At 52.4% G+C, this 16,987-nt stretch overlaps 1 protein-coding gene across 1 annotated transcript in view; it reads left to right on the plus strand.

The window, feature by feature from the left end:
* Positions 1 to 16,987, plus strand: part of Ptk7 (protein tyrosine kinase 7 (inactive)) — a 66,275-nt gene that overhangs the window by 37,668 nt on the left and 11,620 nt on the right. The window contains exons 2-13 of the mRNA XM_051152669.1: positions 1,931 to 2,218; positions 2,758 to 2,860; positions 3,181 to 3,371; positions 3,541 to 3,691; positions 6,325 to 6,473; positions 6,650 to 6,916; positions 12,002 to 12,135; positions 12,264 to 12,399; positions 12,538 to 12,657; positions 15,427 to 15,576; positions 15,698 to 15,848; positions 15,948 to 16,075. Coding sequence (XP_051008626.1) covers positions 1,931 to 2,218; positions 2,758 to 2,860; positions 3,181 to 3,371; positions 3,541 to 3,691; positions 6,325 to 6,473; positions 6,650 to 6,916; positions 12,002 to 12,135; positions 12,264 to 12,399; positions 12,538 to 12,657; positions 15,427 to 15,576; positions 15,698 to 15,848; positions 15,948 to 16,075 — 1,968 coding nt within the window. The remainder of the gene's footprint in view (positions 1 to 1,930; positions 2,219 to 2,757; positions 2,861 to 3,180; positions 3,372 to 3,540; positions 3,692 to 6,324; positions 6,474 to 6,649; positions 6,917 to 12,001; positions 12,136 to 12,263; positions 12,400 to 12,537; positions 12,658 to 15,426; positions 15,577 to 15,697; positions 15,849 to 15,947; positions 16,076 to 16,987) is intronic.

A 16,987-nucleotide genomic window follows, 5' to 3' on the forward strand; every position in this document is an offset into this window, starting at 1 on the left:
CAGGTGGTCTTTCTGCTTTATGGTGACCATCCTGGAGTTACGGGTTGAGGGTCCCAAGATTTTGGTGAATTGTAGTGGAGCTGAATCTGCCTGTCACAGGGCGCAGTTGGCAAGTGTCCCTGATGCCAGGCTTGTCCTAGACACGATTTTTCTTCAGTATTGTCTGAATGTCTTTGTGAGACTGGTATCGCCTGTGGGAGGTATGTCTGCCTTCCTCTTGTAGGATCAGATATGTCTAGGGCAGGGCTGGGAAAAGCACGGGATGAGGAATTGGCTGGCTTCTTTAGGTCTGGGCATGGCTTTGTGACATGAGCTCTTTAGTGAATCCGTCATATTTCTGAGCCTGAGTTTACTGTGTATGTATGACAAAGGGATTGGACCATGATGCCTAGCGGGGGCGGGGCCACACCCCTGCGGAGTATTTAGAAATGTATAGGGGAGTGTCTGGGTTGGCAGGGTAACGGGGATGCCCGAAGGCGTATTTGTTAACTGGCGTAGTGGGTGGGATCACCCTGCCTGATAGAGAATTGTCTTGCCCAGCCAGAGAGCCAGCAGGGCCCCATTGAGAAGGAACAAGGGTGCTTTGGGACACTTCCAGCTCCCTAGGTGTTTTGTATTGGGAGTTGTGGGTCTTGGGAAAGGTTGGGAGATGGAACCAGCATAGCCCCTCAACTGGACCCAGCCCTGGCGGATCCTAGGACTTGTCTTGACCTGACTTCATGAGAAGGCAGATTCTCATGCCTGAAAGAAACAGACCTCATTTCCAGGGTCCCCAGAGAGTGTGGGCCAGGCCATAGTCCCCAGTGCCTTGGAAAGTGATGGGGAAAAACTCTTTTAGTGTCTTCCTTCCTCTCCCCCCCCCCCCTTACATGGCCCTGAGCCTGCTTCTTCCTGGTGCCTGGGAACATCTCTTCCAGTTCAAGCCCATTGGCTCCAGGACTCTGCAAGGCTCCCACAGCAGGCAAGAACAAAGCCCAGTGTGTTCCTTCTGACACTACTGTAACCATACCACCCACACGGCCAGCCCTGCCCTCCGCCTGCCTAGCCCATCTGCTCAGCACAGGTGTTTTGCTCTTCTCTTGTTCTTCCTGGCCGCAGCTCTGCTTCTGGTTGCTCCCCTAGTTGTGACTAAAGCTGAGTGACCGTGTGTAGGAAGGCGAGTGGCTTTACGTGAAAAATCCGTGGCTTTTGACTACAGCCGGACAGGTAGACAGAACAGAGGACATTAGGGTGACCTTCCCACATCTTTTGCGTCTCGAGAATTTTGGCTTGTCCAGCGAAAGCGTAGTGTCTGCCAAAGCACTCCCTGAGGATTTGGGGCTGCAGAGCGTCTTCGACCCGTGCAGAGCTTTGCTGACCCATGGCTGCCTCTGTAACTGGTCCTCTCGGCTTCTCAGGCTAAGTCGCCATCTTTCCACGATATTTTCAAGTCAAGATTGAACTTTGTTCAGTGACTTGATTCTGGGGTGGGCAGAACCAAGGGAGGCTTGGGTTACCTGTCATGTCCCCTGGTCCCCAGCTTAGCATCAAGACCTAGGATCTGGCCCTGTAGGTCTGGGGCTCTTCTCTTCAGAAGCATGATGCAATCGGACCCCACCCGGACCTCAGGGCTCCCTTCCTCTACAGGCACCAACTGCCCGCACCATCCTCTTGACGTTGACATGGCCACAGTCATACCTTGTGTATTTGTCCTGCATATCCTCAGAAGTCAAGGCCCTTTGATGGGGCGGAGGGGCAGGGCACATGTGTGTGGGGGATGGGGGGGCAGGGCACACTTTGGTTCCTGTGGAGCTTCCGACACGAGGAAAGCCTTGTTCTTCAGGCTTGTGTTTATTGACCAGATGTGTCCATGTAGACACCTTTCCCCTCCGTGTTAGGATGCCGGCATCAGCTCTTCCTGACCCTGCTTCTCCCATGTCTGCATCCGCAGGTGCCCGGGCAGCCATTGTCTTCATCAAGGAGCCGTCCTCCCAGGATGCACTGCAAGGGCGCCGGGCACTCCTCCGTTGTGAAGTTGAGTCCCCTGGCCCAGTGCAGGTGTACTGGCTGCTCAACGGAGTGCCTGTCCAGGACACCGAGCGGCGTTTTGCCCAGGGCAGCAGCCTGGGCTTTGCTGCAGTGGACCGGCTTCAGGATTCCGGTGCCTTCCAGTGTGTGGCTCGGGATAATATCACTGGAGAGGAAGCCCGCAGTGCCAATGCCTCCTTCAACATCAAATGTGAGAGCCTGTTTGGAGGGAGGGTACTGTACCCGGTGCATCCATCAGACTCAGCAACTGAGTCCTGGCAGCCTTCTACCTCAGTTTCCCCTACTGCCAGTTGGATGGGCCAGATAGAGTGCAGTTGTGGCACTACTTACACGGATAAGAGACAGTCAGAAGGCTCCTTCTCCTCCCCCCCCCCTTTTCTTTCATCTTTCCATCTTCTTCCCCACCCTGTCCCTTCCCCTCCTCTCCCTCCCTCTAACCCCTCCCTCCCCCTTTTTGGCTTTGGATTGAACCCAGGGTCCCACACATTGCTGAGCACACTATTACCACAGACAAAGTATCATTCATTTTTCCCCAACCCCCCCCCCCCCCCCCCCACACTTCAAGTCTCTGTCCCATCTATCTGCCAGAGACTTTCGCCGAAGTCCTTGGTACCCATAGCTGCAGCTGCAGCTTCCCAGTGCTGGCCTGTATGTGTAAGGCCAGAGCCTGAGGGCTCTGTGCTTCTTCCTTTCCCTCCACTTTCCCACCTTTTCTCTGCTCTGCTCCAGGGATCGAGGCAGGTCCTGTGGTCCTGAAGCATCCAGCCTCAGAAGCTGAGATCCAGCCGCAGACCCAGGTCACACTTCGTTGCCACATTGACGGGCACCCTCGGTAAGGAAAGCCACGGAGGGTGGGGTGGAGACGCGTAGAGATGTCAACACCACGCCCTCCAACCCCGTTCCCACTCCCTGCAGCCCCCCCCCCCACTGCACCTCGCCCCTTCCCAAATGCTCCCACCAGCCTCTAGTGGCTGGAGAAGGGTGAACCTGGAGAGATCTGCATGGAATCTGTCTGCTTTTATCCCTTATGCGAACTGCTTCCCTTCCGCAGGCCTCCATTCCTCCACTTGTGGACTGGAGTGTCCACTTGGACGGCTGGTTCTGTATCATTTGATTTTTCTCTGCTCATGACCCCCACCCCATGCTTCGCAGGCCTACCTACCAGTGGTTCCGTGATGGGACCCCCATCTCTGATGATCAGAGCACCCACACAGTCAGCAGCAAGGAGAGGAACCTGACTCTACGGCCAGCCAGTCCGGAACATAGCGGCCTCTACTCCTGCTGTGCCCACAATGCCTTTGGGCAGGCCTGCAGCAGCCAGAACTTTACCTTGAGCATTGCGGGTGAGCCCGCGGCGAGGGCAGACGCGGGGTGGGAGCCACAGCTTTGCAGTGTTAACGTGTGTGTGTGTGTGTGTGTGTGTGTGTGTGTGTGTGTGTGTGTGTGTGTTTTCAGAGCCTGAGGGCTCTCTGCCCCGCCTGCTCATCTCCTCCGTGTCTCCCCTCCCCACAGATGAAAGCTTTGCCAGGGTGGTGCTGGCTCCGCAGGACATTGTCGTCGCAAGGAACGAGGAGGCCATGTTCCACTGCCAGTTCTCAGCCCAGCCACCCCCGAGCCTGCAGTGGGTCTTTGAAGACGAAACTCCCATCACTAACCGTAGCCGGTAAGGCATCTATGGCTGCTTCAGAAATGGGTGTGAGCCGGGCGTGGTGGCGCACCCCTGTAGTCCCAGGACTTGGAAGGCAGAGGCAGGCGGATCGCTCTGAGTTCGAGGCCAGCCTGGTCTACAAAGTGAGTCCAGGAGAGCCTAGGGTACACAGAGAAACCCTGCCTCAAAAAAACCACACACACACAAACAAACAGAAATGGGTGTGAACTGGGGGCAGTGGTGCATTGCCTATGATCGCAGCAGAAGCAGGCGGATCTCTTGAGTTCGAGGCCAGCCTGGTCTACAAAGCGAGTCCAGGACAGGTGTTCTGAGCTTTCTTAGCAATTTATAGAACTCTGTTCCTAACTTTATTCCCCCCCCCCCCAAAACAGCCTGCTAAATAATCACATGGTTTACAGGGCTACACAGAGAAACCCTGTCTCAGGAAAACAGACCAGAAATGGGTGTCACGTGCTTGTATTTCTTCAGATTTTCAGCAGATGGCAGCAGAATGTTCTAGTGTGGCTAAAAGAGTCCCAACAAAGGGAAATATTCAGGCTGTGCCTTAGGATGTGTCACACACACACGCCATGATTGTACTTCTTGTGCACGTGGGCCAATTGGGACTGCCAAAGAGGCTGAGTCAGACAGTGTGCTGTGTAGACACCGAGCCTGTGCTCTATCTCTGACCTCCTGAGTGGCCAAGCACTTTGGCCTCCCTATCTCTCATCCCCTGCTTGGCACTGTGTGGTGTCTAATGTTTTGGAGAATATTGACATGCTATAAGACATGAGTTTGTTCAGCAGCCTGTTGTAGGGAGGAAAAGGAAATAACTTTAAGCACAGCATTGTGTAAATAGCTAAGGAAGCTTGGAACACTGGAGAGGAGCTTGCGGGGCGGTGGGGGGCTTGTGTGTTAACAGCCTGCATTGAAAGATCCAAAGCGTACTTGTACCTACCAAACACATTTTAGCAGGAAGCAAATGTCTCTGAAAGGTTTGCAGAGGATTTGTCCTTCTATCGGAATATGTGCATGGACTCTGGAAGAGGAAAGAACACCTTTGTGGTACCAGGCATCGCCGTGGTCACCGGGGACATGGCTCCCTAGGTTAGGGCCTTTAGTCCTATAGACAGTATCATGTCATTGAATTTGGCTGAAAGGCTCTTGTCCTCGACACTGGGGTGCACACATAAAGGGGTGGTCCGGCTACCCTGACAGTTGCATGTCTTGCTTTCTGTCACTTACATTGCACTTGGCCCCACTCTCCTTCCCTAGGATTCAGGTTTTTTGCAGTTAGAAAACACTCCTGCAGACTGAGCAGGGTGACTCGTGCCTATAATCCCAGCATGCAAGGGGACGAGGTCAGGGGCTGAGGAGGCAGCTTAGTGGGTCAAATGACTGCTAAGCAACTATGAAGATCTGTGTTCAGATCCCCAGGGCCTGTGTCAGGATGCTAGGTGTGGCTGCGTGCATCTGTAACCCCTGTGCTGAGGAACAGGGACACAGGGATCTAGGGGCCTGCTGGCCAGCCAGTCTAGCTTCAGTGGTAAGCTCCAGATGGGGGAAAAGGCCTTTGTCATAAAGTAGGCTGAAGTGATAGAGCGCCTGGCACCCACCGCTAGCCTGCACATGTGCACACATGGGTGAATGCGCACACATGCACACGCACACACACAAGTTGAGGCCATTCTAGGTGAGGTCAAGGCCAGCCTGGGTGGTAGGGTAAATCTGAAGCTATCTTGGAGGGATAGCCCACTGGTTAGGAGCACTGGCTGCTCTTCCAGAGGAACCAGGTTTGGTTTTCAGCCACTTGTGACTCCAGTTTCAGGGGACCTGATGCCCTTTTCTGGCCTCTGCAAGCATCAGGCATGCATGTGGCGCACAGACATACGTTTAGGCAAGAAACATAAAAAGAATTGCCGGGTGTGGTGGCACACATCTTTAATCCATCCCAGCACTCAGGAGGCAGAGGCAGGAGGATCAATGTGAGTTCGAGGCCAGACTGGTCTACAAAATGAGTCTAGGACAGCCAGGGCTACACAAAGAAACCCTGTCTCGAAAAACAAAAAAAAAAAAAAAAAAAAGAGCTGGGTACACACTTTCAATCCAAGCACTTTGCGGGGCAGAGGCAGGTGGATCTCTGTGAGTTCAAGGCTAGCCTGGTCTACAGAGTTCCAAGACACCCAGGGATATACGGAGAAACCCTGTCTTAAACCTTAAAATAATGATGATGATGAAGGAGGAGGAGGAGGAGGAGGAGGAGGAGGAGGAGGAGGAGGAGGAAAAGGGCTACTGAATGTGAAAGTGCACAGCTTAATCCCTAAATTCAGGAGGCAGAGGCAGGGGGACTTTAAGGCCAGCCTGGACTACAAAGCCAGTCCAGGACAGCCAAGGCTACACAGAGAAACTCACATATTTTGAAAAAAAAAAACCAAAACAACCAAAAGCCAAATGAATAAATAAATCAATTTTAAAATAAGAAAAGAAAATCTGCATACCTGCGCGAGCACACGCACACACACACACGTGGACAGGTGCACATAACACACCCTCCTCATAACACCTTCCAACACAAAATCCAGCTGCACCCTGTTTCCGAAGGAGGCCTTAGGCCACTCCTTGCAGACAGGACTCTCTTCCCTCTGCAGTCCCCCTCACCTCCGCAGAGCTGTGGTGTTTGCCAACGGCTCCCTGCTGCTGACCCAGGTCCGGCCACGGAACGCAGGAGTCTACCGTTGCATTGGCCAGGGACAGAGGGGCCCGCCGGTTGTCCTGGAAGCCACGCTTCACCTGGCAGGTGGGTCTCTATTGCTGAGGTGGGCATAGTATCCGATGTCGGTGGGCCCTGGGGATGGAAGGGGAGGTGCAGAGAGGAGGGGTTGTGGCCAGAGGGAGCCCAGGCTTCTGGTAGAACTCACATACCCAGGTGGCCACGGCAGCCAAGTGAGTTAGCCTGTACTCATATTCCTGCAGAGATTGAAGACATGCCACCGCTCGAGCCGCGGGTGTTGCTAGCGGGCGGTGAGGAGCGTGTTGCCTGCCCAGCCCCCCAGGGTCTGCCTGTACCCAGTGTGTGGTGGGAACATGCCGGAGTCCGTCTTCCGGCCCACGGTAGGGTCTACCAGAAGGGTCTTGAGCTCGTGTTCACCACTATTTCTGAGAGTGATGCTGGCGTCTACACCTGCCATGCAGCCAACCCAGCTGGTCAGCGGCGACAGGATGTCAACATCACCGTGGCCAGTGAGTACTTGTCCATGAAGGGTGAGCCTAGGAGGTCTTGGGATTTGGGTGGAATGGATTAGAGGCTCCCTGGTATCCACCTGAGGCTCTCTCTAGGTTCTGGGCTCTGTAGCCTGGGGTATATTGGTCATCTGACAGAGGTGAGCCAGTCACAGGTAGAGGTGGTATGCCAGAGGCAGTAAACACAGCCCTCCCACGAAAGCCGTCCTCTCACAACAGAAAGAACACTGTCTGGGTGTCTGCTGACCTGGCTCTCAGTCTGGCCACAGTGTTCAATGTAATCCTGAGCTGCAATGGCTCTGTCTCCTCCTCCATAAGAAACGGTAAAACAAGATAGTTGGAAAGATCAGATGTTAGAGCTGAAAAAAGGCTCTCTCTGTCTCTCTCCCTGTCTGTTTCTGTCTCTTCCCCCGCGCGCGTGTTGTTCACTTGTGCTTATAGAAGCCAGAGGTCAGTGTTGGGTCACTGTCCACTGTTAGACATGGTCTCTCCCTGAGCCCAGAGCTTGCTGTTTCCATCAAATGGCTGCCCACCCAGATCCAGGGATCCTTCTGACTCTGCTGCTCAGAGCTAGGGATACACTTGTGTGCCATTGCACCTGGACCTCACGTGGGTCCTGGAACTCCAGGCCACGTCCCCACACTTACGCAGCATCCAGGCCAGGTCCCCACACTTACTTACGCAGCATCCAGGCCAGGTCCCCACACTTACGCAGCATCCAGGCCAGGTCCCCACACTTACGCAGCATCCAGGCCAGGTCCCCACACTTACGCAGCATCCAGGCCAGGTCCCCACACTTACGCAGCATCCAGGCCAGGTCCCACACTTACGCAGCATCCAGGCCAGGTCCCCACACTTACGCAGCATCCAGGCCAGGTCCCCACACTTACGCAGCATCCAGGCCAGGTCCCCACACTTACGCAGCATCCAGGCCAGGTCCCCACACTTACGCAGCATCCAGGCCAGGTCCCCACACTTACGCAGCATCCAGGCCAGGTCCCCACACTTACCAGCATCAGGCCAGGTCCCACACTTACGCAGCATCCAGGCCAGGTCCCCACACTTACGCAGCATCCAGGCCAGGTCCCCACACTTACGCAGCATCCAGGCCAGGTCCCCACACTTACGCAGCATCCAGGCCAGGTCCCCACACTTACGCAGCATCCTGACCAGGTTCCCACGCTAAGCAGCATGCACTTTGCCCACTAAGCCATCTTTCTAGCCTTTTTCTTTTTCTCTTTGAGACCTAACAGCAGCCAAATAATAGTTTCTTTTTTTTTCTTAGTTCGTTGTATTTTGCCAGCTTTTAAAAGAGACATTAATAAGTTGGGCACGGTGGTGGTGCACGCCTGTAATCCCAGCACTCGGAGGCAGAGGCAGGCGGATCTCTGAGTTGAAACCAGCATGGTCTACAGAACTAGTCCAGGACAGCCAGGGCTACGCAGAGAAGCTCTGTGCTGAAAAACCAAACCAAGTCAAACCAAAACATTACTGTGGCTGGAGGGATTGCTCAGTGGTTAGGGCACTGGCTGCTGTGGCAGAGGGGCTGGCTTCAGTTCCCAGCATTCAGGCAGCAGCTCACCACTATCTGTAACTCTTACTTCTAGAGACTCCAATCCCTTCCTTTGACCTCCACAGGCACCAGGCATGTGATCCACATACACTCCCGAAGGCAAAACACTCCTATATGTAAAATACATCTTAAAATGTTTTAAAAATAAGACATTTTGGTGACATTTTTCCCATAGAGATAATGAACAGGCTAGGCATGGAACTTAGCTCGTAGTGCACTTGTCTGCCATGCGCAAAGCCCTGGGGATGCTTCCTGGGCACCACACACGCTGAGAGTGGTGGTGCACGCTAATAGTCCGAACACGCGGGAGGATTGGCTATTCAGGGACGTGCTCAGCTTAGGAAACCCTGTGTTCACCGCCTTTGTGAAGCGGTATATAATTGTATAATTTCGTGTGTAACTGAATACTTGGCTTTCTTTTTCTGTTTTTTGTTTGTTTTTCAAGATAGCTTCCTCTGCATAGCCTTGACTGTCCTAGACTCACTTTGTAGACCAGCCTAGCCTTGAACTCACAGCAATCCGCCTGCCTCTGCCACCACGCCCGGCCTCAATACTTATTTTAGTATACGAGTGTTTTGCCTGAATGTCTGTCTTTTCGCGACGTGCCAGCCTGCTGTCCATAGAGGCCAGGGGGGGGAGCACTGGGTCCCCTCCCTTAGGAGTTACCGCTGGGTTATGAGCTGCTGTGCGGGGGGGGGGGGGGCTGGAAACTGAGCCTAGATCCCCCACAAGAGCAACAAATGCTCTTAGTCACTGAGCCATTCCCTCCAGCCCCCTAAATACCTAATTGTAGGTTGCAGTTCAACTACATAGAAAAGAAACAGGGCAAACTATGAGGTAAGGAAGGGTCAAGGGAGGTTAGGGAAGACCTCTGTGGATGGTGGCATCTCAGCTGGTCCTTACGAGTCATGACGACAAGCAGGTGTGTGCATTGGGAGACAGCAGGAGGCTGTGGTGCTTCTGTTGGATAGAGTGTTGGTGAGAGAGGCTGAGGTTGTCTGAGAGGAGAGCAGTGGGGACCTTGGCTCGTGTCCAAGTGCGTCACTTACCCACTGCCTCATAGCAAGCGCTTCTTAGCCCCGGCGGCTCGGCATGGCCATGGATATGCTTAGGTTTTTGTGGGTGGGGTCCATCTTTGAGGCTCATGAGCTCCATAGCACTGTTGGAGGGCCAGTCAGCTAACTCACTCCTGTGGCCACCTGGTCTCTGATAGTCTCCTTCACATGTCTGGCAAGGCCAAGTTTCCTCACACAGAAACTGAAATCCAAGAGGGCAAACGTGTATTCTAGAAGGCAAGGCCAGTCTCAGGCCACCCAGTGTCCAGGAAATAGAAGGTGTGACTGTCACATTAAAGAGATGAAAGGACCGGGAGGGCTGCCTAGCGCTGTGAACACTGTCTCACCAGGGCGGATAGGAAGTCCATGTGGGGCTTGTAAAGTCTGGTTGTGCTGAGAAGCCCAGAGAGTTTAAACGTGGCTGGTCAGATGTTTGGGTGGATGCTTGCCACCAAGTTTGACAACCCGAGTTCAGTCCCCAGGACCCACCTGGTGAAAGGAGAGATTGACTCTAGCAAGTTGTCCTTGGCCTCCACACAGGCGCTGTGTAGACCTGGCTCTTCTGGAACTTACTATATAGGTCAGATTTGTCTTCAGAGACTGATTCTCTTTCCCTAGTGCTGGGAATAAAAAAATGATTGGTTTTTGTTGTTGTTGTTTGTTTTTTAAGAATATAAATAGGAGCTGGGCACTGCGGTGCATGTCTTTAAACCTGGCACTGGGAGGCAGAGGCAGCAGGTGATTCTCTGTGAATTCAAGGCGAGCCTGAGTTCCGGGATAGCCAGGGCTGTGTAGAAAGCCGCCCCCCGCCCCAACGCGCGCGCCCCATCTCCAAACAAGGCTATAAATGGGGAGAACAGTTAGGAGATGCCTAGGGAATGCTGAATGAGCCTGAACAGAGGTGATGCTGTGGACGTGAGCGTTGGTTAGGGTCAGGTTCAGTTTCAGCGCTTAAATAAGTAAGATTGGTGCCCGAATAAAAGTGGTGGCCTCTGGGATAGTAAGTCAAGGCTAGACGCGTGGTTTCTACAGTTGGCTGGAAAACAGTGTTCCTTGCTGTGGTAGAGAGCGCTCGGCTGCAGGTTCTGGAGGGAAACAAGTGTAGTCAGTCTTCTGTGCGCGGGATGCCTCTAGCTAGCCCTTTGGAAATTCTGGCAGACAGTTGGCTTGCCGTGGGGAGGCGCTGAGAGTCAGGGTAAATAGCGGAGACTATTTAGGGAGCTAATGCAGCTGAAACAAAGCATTCTGAGGCCCCAGTACATCTGTCATGCCGTGACGAGTATCTGAGTGATGTAAAAAGAAGAGGATTTATATTCAGCTCCCGATGTCAAAGGTTTTGCTCCATGGTCCATTGGATCCATTGCTTTGGGTCTAGGGAGGGGCAGAATGCTAGGGTGACAGGAGCCTCGGACAGAGGTCACTCATCACATAGTGCCCAGGAAGCAGAGAGGTGCTCAAGGAGGAAGGGTTTGGGGACAAGACATGTCCTTCAAAGACATGTGTGATTTTGAATGAGACCTTTAGTGACCATGACTTTCCAGCTAGGCCTCAGCTTCTACTGAAGTTTCTACTGTCTTCCAAAATAGCGCCCCCAACTGTGGACCAAGCTTCCAACATGTGAGCCTATGGGGGAACATCTCCCCCAACCCCCAGACGGGGTTTCCCTGTGTAGCCCTGGCTGTCTTGGAACTCACAGTGCAGGTCAGGATGGCCTCGAATTCATAGGCCTCTGCCTCCTGAGTGCAGGGGTTATAGGCATGTGCCACTACTGCCAGCTCTACGGGGGACATTTCATATCCAAACTATAGCACTAACTGTGGCCCAGTATGATGTAATGTGAAAAAGAACCAGGGTGGTGAGATATTTTTTTGTTTTCTTTTGTTTTTCAAGATAGGGTTTCTCTGTGTAACAGAGCCCTGTCCTGGACTCTCTTTGTAGACCAGGCTGGCCTCGAACTCACAGAGATCCGCCTGCCTCTGTCTCCCAAATGCTGGGATTAAAGGCATGCGCTGCCACACCCGGCTTTTTGTTTTTAATTTATTTTATGTATAAGTGGTTTTTTTCTGTATGTATGTTTGTTTGTACATCGTATGCATAGGCTCTATGAAGGCCAGAAGAGGGTGTTGATCCCCTAGAACTGCAGTTACAAGTGGTTGTGAGCCCCCGTATATATGAGTCGAAACCAGGTCCTTTGGAAGAGCAGCCAGTGCTTTGAACTACAGCTGCAGTAGTTGCCACGACTTCTTGAACTTCCTAGCCAGACCGAGGCTAGAGGAATGTACACCTTGGGTGTTTTATTTATGGATGAAATGAAGATGTTGGAAAGAGCTGGTACCCAGGCCTTTGAGCATCACCTAAGCAGCCTGGGGGTGTGTCTGAACTCAAGAGTGCCAGCATCTTCGCTCTCTGTGGCTGACAGGTTTGTTCAGCTTCATTGTTTTCTCTTTGTCCCTCTAGCTGTACCCACTTGGCTAAAGAAGCCCCAAGACAGCCAGCTGGAAGAGGGCAAGCCCGGCTATTTACACTGTCTGACACAGGCCACACCCAAGCCCACCGTCATCTGGTACAGGAACCAAATGCTTATCTCGGAGGTGAGAGAGGGGGGGATGGAAGAGTTGCCACAGCCTGTCTCAGTGCATACCCCCAGAGCTGGCTTACCCCCGAGGCTGCCCTCAGGGAGATGGCACTAGCTTTTTCCACTCAAGCTTGTGTCCCACAGGACTCACGGTTCGAAGTCTCTAAGAATGGGACCTTGCGCATCAATAGCGTGGAGGTGTATGACGGCACGTTGTACCGTTGTGTGAGTAGCACCCCAGCTGGCAGCATCGAGGCCCAGGCCCGCGTCCAGGTGTTGGGTGAGTTTGCATACGTGATACCTTTGGGAGAATGTCTGGCTTATCTGGGCAAGGGAGTTACAGGGAGAGGAGTAGCAGGGGTGGCCTGGCCTCTCTCCCTGTCTCAGTTGTTTCTCCTCTCCCTCCCCACTGAACCAGAAAAACTCAAGTTCACGCCACCGCCGCAGCCACAGCAGTGCATGGAGTTTGATAAGGAAGCCACGGTGCCCTGCTCGGCCACTGGCCGAGAGAAGCCCACAGTTAAGTGGGTACGGGCAGGTAAGTACTGTGCGGTGGCACAGGCTGGGGCAGGCGAGGGTGTCAGCTTGTCATAGGTGTATGTCTGAGGGATGGGGTCAGGGTGGGGTGCCCAGCCTGTACCCGGAACTGTGCAGGGGCGTTGTGATACAGTCTGTAGAGAAGGGCAGGTTGTGACCCCACAGGGGTCGGCACAGATGGTGACTCCAGGAAGCAGGTGGGTGGGCTGGCGAGGCAGCGCTGGCGAGACCCCCCTTTCACCAGCATTCAGGTAGTGTGGATGCCTTGACAAGCACCGTCTGGGAGCTTGTACGTCAAGTCTGCCATCCTTACTCTGTCTCCTTCTTCTGTGAAATTTTTACTCTTGCATAATAACTTTATTCTATATACAGCTTTTATTTGTTACACTTCCTGAGTGAAGACTTGCTTGTTTTGTTTATTTGTTTATTGTCTGTTTCAGTTAGTAGAATAGTGGGGCTTGAACCTATGACCGTATGTATGCTAAGCAAGCTGCCGCCATTGAGCTACGTCTCTGGCCTTGTTTGTTTGTTCTTTTTCTTTTTTTTTTTTCCTTAAGATTTTATTTATTTTTTATACAAGTGTTCTATCTACATATGCAGCTGCATGCCAGAAGAGGGCATTAGATGCCAGTATAAATGGTTGTGAGCCACCATGTGGTTGCTGGGAATTGAACTCAGGACCTCTGGAAGAACAGACAATGCTTTTATCCACTGAGCCATCTCTCCAGCCCCTTGTTTTTTCAAGACAGGGATTCTCTGTATAGCCTTGGCTGTCCTGGACTCACTTTGTAGACCAGGCTGGCCTCGAACTCACAGAGAAATCCACCCGCCTCTGCCTCCCAAGTGCTGGGATTAAAGGCGTGCGCCACCACCACCCGGCTCTCTGGCCATTTTAAAAAACTTATTTAGTTAGTTAGTTTAGTTTGCTTATTTGTTACAGATAAGGGCTTGCTGTGTAGTCTCAGCTGGCTTGGAATTCACTGTGCAGCCCAGGCTGGCCTTGAGCTCAGAACCATACCGCCTATTTCCCCAAGTTCTGTGCTTATAGGCATGCAACAATACACCTGACCTTTGTGCTGATTTTGGGTTTGAGTTAGGGTCTCACTGTGTAGACCAGGCTGCCCTCAAACTTCCAGGGATCCACCTGCCTCTGCTTCCTGAGTGCTGGGATTAAAGACACGTGCCACCATGCCCAGAGCTTGTATGGTTTTTATTGCTTTTTTTTCCCCCTTATTCACATGTGTGGTGTTTTGCCTGCATGTTTGTGCACTGTGTGAGCGCAGTGCCTTCAGAGCCCAGTAGAAGGCATCAGATTCATTGGGACTGGAGTTACAAGAGCTACTGAAAGTTGTGAGCCAGCATATGGATTCTGTGGGTGCCAAAACTGAATCCTGAGGCCTATGGAAGAACAACCTGTGCTCTTACCTACTATGCCGTCTCTCCAGCTCCCCCCCCCCCCCCCCCGCCACTTCTTCTTCTTCTTTTTTTTTTTTTTTTTTGTCCACCTGCAGGCCAGAAGGGGACACTAGATCACATTATAGATGATGGTTGTGAGCCGCCATGTGGTTGCTGGGAATTGAACTCAGGACCTTTGGAAGAATAGAAGGCGCTCTTAACCTCTGAGCCATCTCTCCAGCCTTTTTCTTTTTCTTTTTTAAAGCAAGGTCTTACAGAGTAGCCCTGGCTGATGTGGAACTTGCTGTCCTTGTAGACCAGGCTGTCCTCAAACATAGATCCTCCTGCCTCTGCCTCCTGGGTTCTGGGATTAAAGTGTGCCACCATGTCCAGCAATTACATGGCTTTTAGTATAACATGGTTAAGCGTTTCTCCTCTTACTGTGCACTGTATGGACAATCAATCTCCATTGTTTAACACAATCTCGTAATTGGCTGCGTTATTATTTATTTGAATAGCCTCTAAATGTAAGGCTTGGGTTGTTTCTCCCACCTCCTTTTTATTGCTCTAATAAATCTCTAATCCCAGTGTCAGTGGGGCTTGTTTTTCTGGACTTAGGCTTGTTTCTTTTGGGAAAGAATTCCAGAAGTGGGATTTTGTGTGTGTGTGTGTGTGTGTGTGTGTGTGTGTGTGTGTGTGTGTGAGAGAGAGAGAGAGAGAGAGAGAGAGAGATATGAACATTTTGTAACCATCTATGTGAGCCACCAAGTTGTTCTTACAAGGCTGGACCAACTTCACATCTGTGCCAGCTGTGGGAGTGAGGGTGGGGTTGCGACTTCTGCAGAGGGACTCCCTCTTTCAGGAAGAAGTGGGGTCCAGGTGAATGTAGGATGGGTCATCCAGAATAAATTGGTTCTAGGAATGAAGAATAAGCCTGGCGTGGTGGTGCACGCCTTCAGTCCTAGCACTCGAGAGGCAGAGGCAGGCGGATCACTGTGAGTTCGAGGCCAGCCTGGTCTACAAAGAGAGTCCAGGACAGCCAAGGCTACACAGAGAAACCCTGTCTCGGAGGAAATAAAAAATAAAAATAAAAAAGATAAGGAGAAGGGTAGTCCTTAGCCTCATCAGAAGACTAGTTTGGCACAAATGAAATGTTCATCTGTGAAAAGGTGAGACTGGAAAAACTGGGAGGTGGGGAGAGGAAACAGTAGAGTGCTTTGAGTGTGGACTTTCCCATGAGTAGGAAGTGTTACTCACAGTTACAAGTGTTAACAAGTAAGGTGGCTTGTTTCGGGTAGAGATGCGTAACCGAGGGCCTTGTCAGCCATCCCTGTAATGTCAGCCATCTCCTAATTTCTCCCGATTATCTCTGCAGATGGAAGCAGCCTCCCCGAATGGGTGACAGACAATGCTGGGACCCTACACTTTGCCCGAGTGACCCGAAACGATGCTGGCAACTACACCTGCATCGCGTCCAATGAGCCACAGGGCCAGATCCGTGCCCACGTCCAGCTCACAGTGGCAGGTGTGACAGTGGCAGACATGGGAGCCCAGGCTTGGCAGGGCCGGGGAGGGACAACCTGCATTCTGACAGCTTTATTTATCACTCACTGCTTCCCGGTCCTCTCTTGTCTCCTCCTATCCAGTTTTTATCACCTTCAAGGTGGAACCAGAGCGCACAACTGTGTACCAGGGCCACACAGCATTGCTGCGGTGTGAGGCCCAGGGGGACCCCAAACCTCTTATTCAGTGGAAAGGCAAAGACCGTATTCTGGACCCCACGAAGCTGGGCCCCAGGTAGGTCGGCCTCTGTTCTACACTGGCTTTACCTTTCCTGGGATAGTGGCCCCCTGGGGGCTGGCCAGGTGAGCATCGCTGTGGCTTCTCTCATGACAGGATGCAGATCTTCCAGAACGGCTCCTTGGTGATCCATGATGTGGCCCCTGAGGACTCAGGCCCCTACACCTGCATCGCCGGCAACAGTTGTAACATCAGGCACACAGAGGCCCCGCTCTTGGTCGTGGGTATGGGCCTGGAAAGGGTGCCCCCTACGGGAAGTGGTGGCATTCGATCTCATCTTGCATGCACTCTGACCCCCTGTATAGAGAAGACATTTAAACTAGGGACACTTAGGGGTGCCCAGGACTCCTGGCTGGGATGTCACTTGGCGTCCCATAGCTGAGGTGTGTGCAATTGGGTGGCCTGGAGGATGCTCAGCTCTCACATAAGATGTCTGTTTCTCTCATACACTTACAAAGACAGTAGACTTGTTTTGCCTCACAGTCTCAGGACGCTTCAGCCTAATGCTGCTTTGAGTCTGTGGCAACACAGCACGTGGTGGCAAAGAGCGTGTGGCGGAAGATGTCTTCCTGTTTGTCATGTGTTGAGTGGGAGGCAAAAGGTAAAGGAATGGCCTAGGCCTCAATTTCCCCTTCCAGGGCACCGCCCCCCACCTGTGACCTGGCTTTCTTCGACTAGGTCCTACCTTCTGAACGTCCCACCATTTCCCGGTAGCGTCATAGGCTGGGAATCGGCCTTCAACACATGGACCTTTGGGAGGGAAAAACACAAGACCCAAGCTTAGGGATGGAGGCATGGCTTAGAGGTTAAGAACGATGACTGTTCTATCAGAGGACCCAAATTCTGTTTATAGCATCCTCGTAGCTGCCTGTACCTCTAGTTCCAGGTGGACCCAAGGCCTCTGGCCTCTGAAGGCACCTGCATTCACAGGCACCTAGACACACATAGACACATACTTACACATAAATAAAAGTAATTAAAAAAGAAAAAAAAAAAAAGGAGCTGGGAATGGTAGCACATGCCTTTAATCCCAGCACTTGAGAGACAGAGGTAGGCAGATCACTGTGAGTTCAAGGCCAGCCTGGTCTACAAAGCAAGTTCAGGACAGCCAGGGCTACACAGAGAAACCCTGTCTC

The sequence above is a fragment of the Acomys russatus genome, chromosome 11 (assembly GCF_903995435.1).
Source record: "Acomys russatus chromosome 11, mAcoRus1.1, whole genome shotgun sequence".
In the NCBI taxonomy this organism is placed as follows: domain Eukaryota; kingdom Metazoa; phylum Chordata; class Mammalia; order Rodentia; family Muridae; genus Acomys; species Acomys russatus.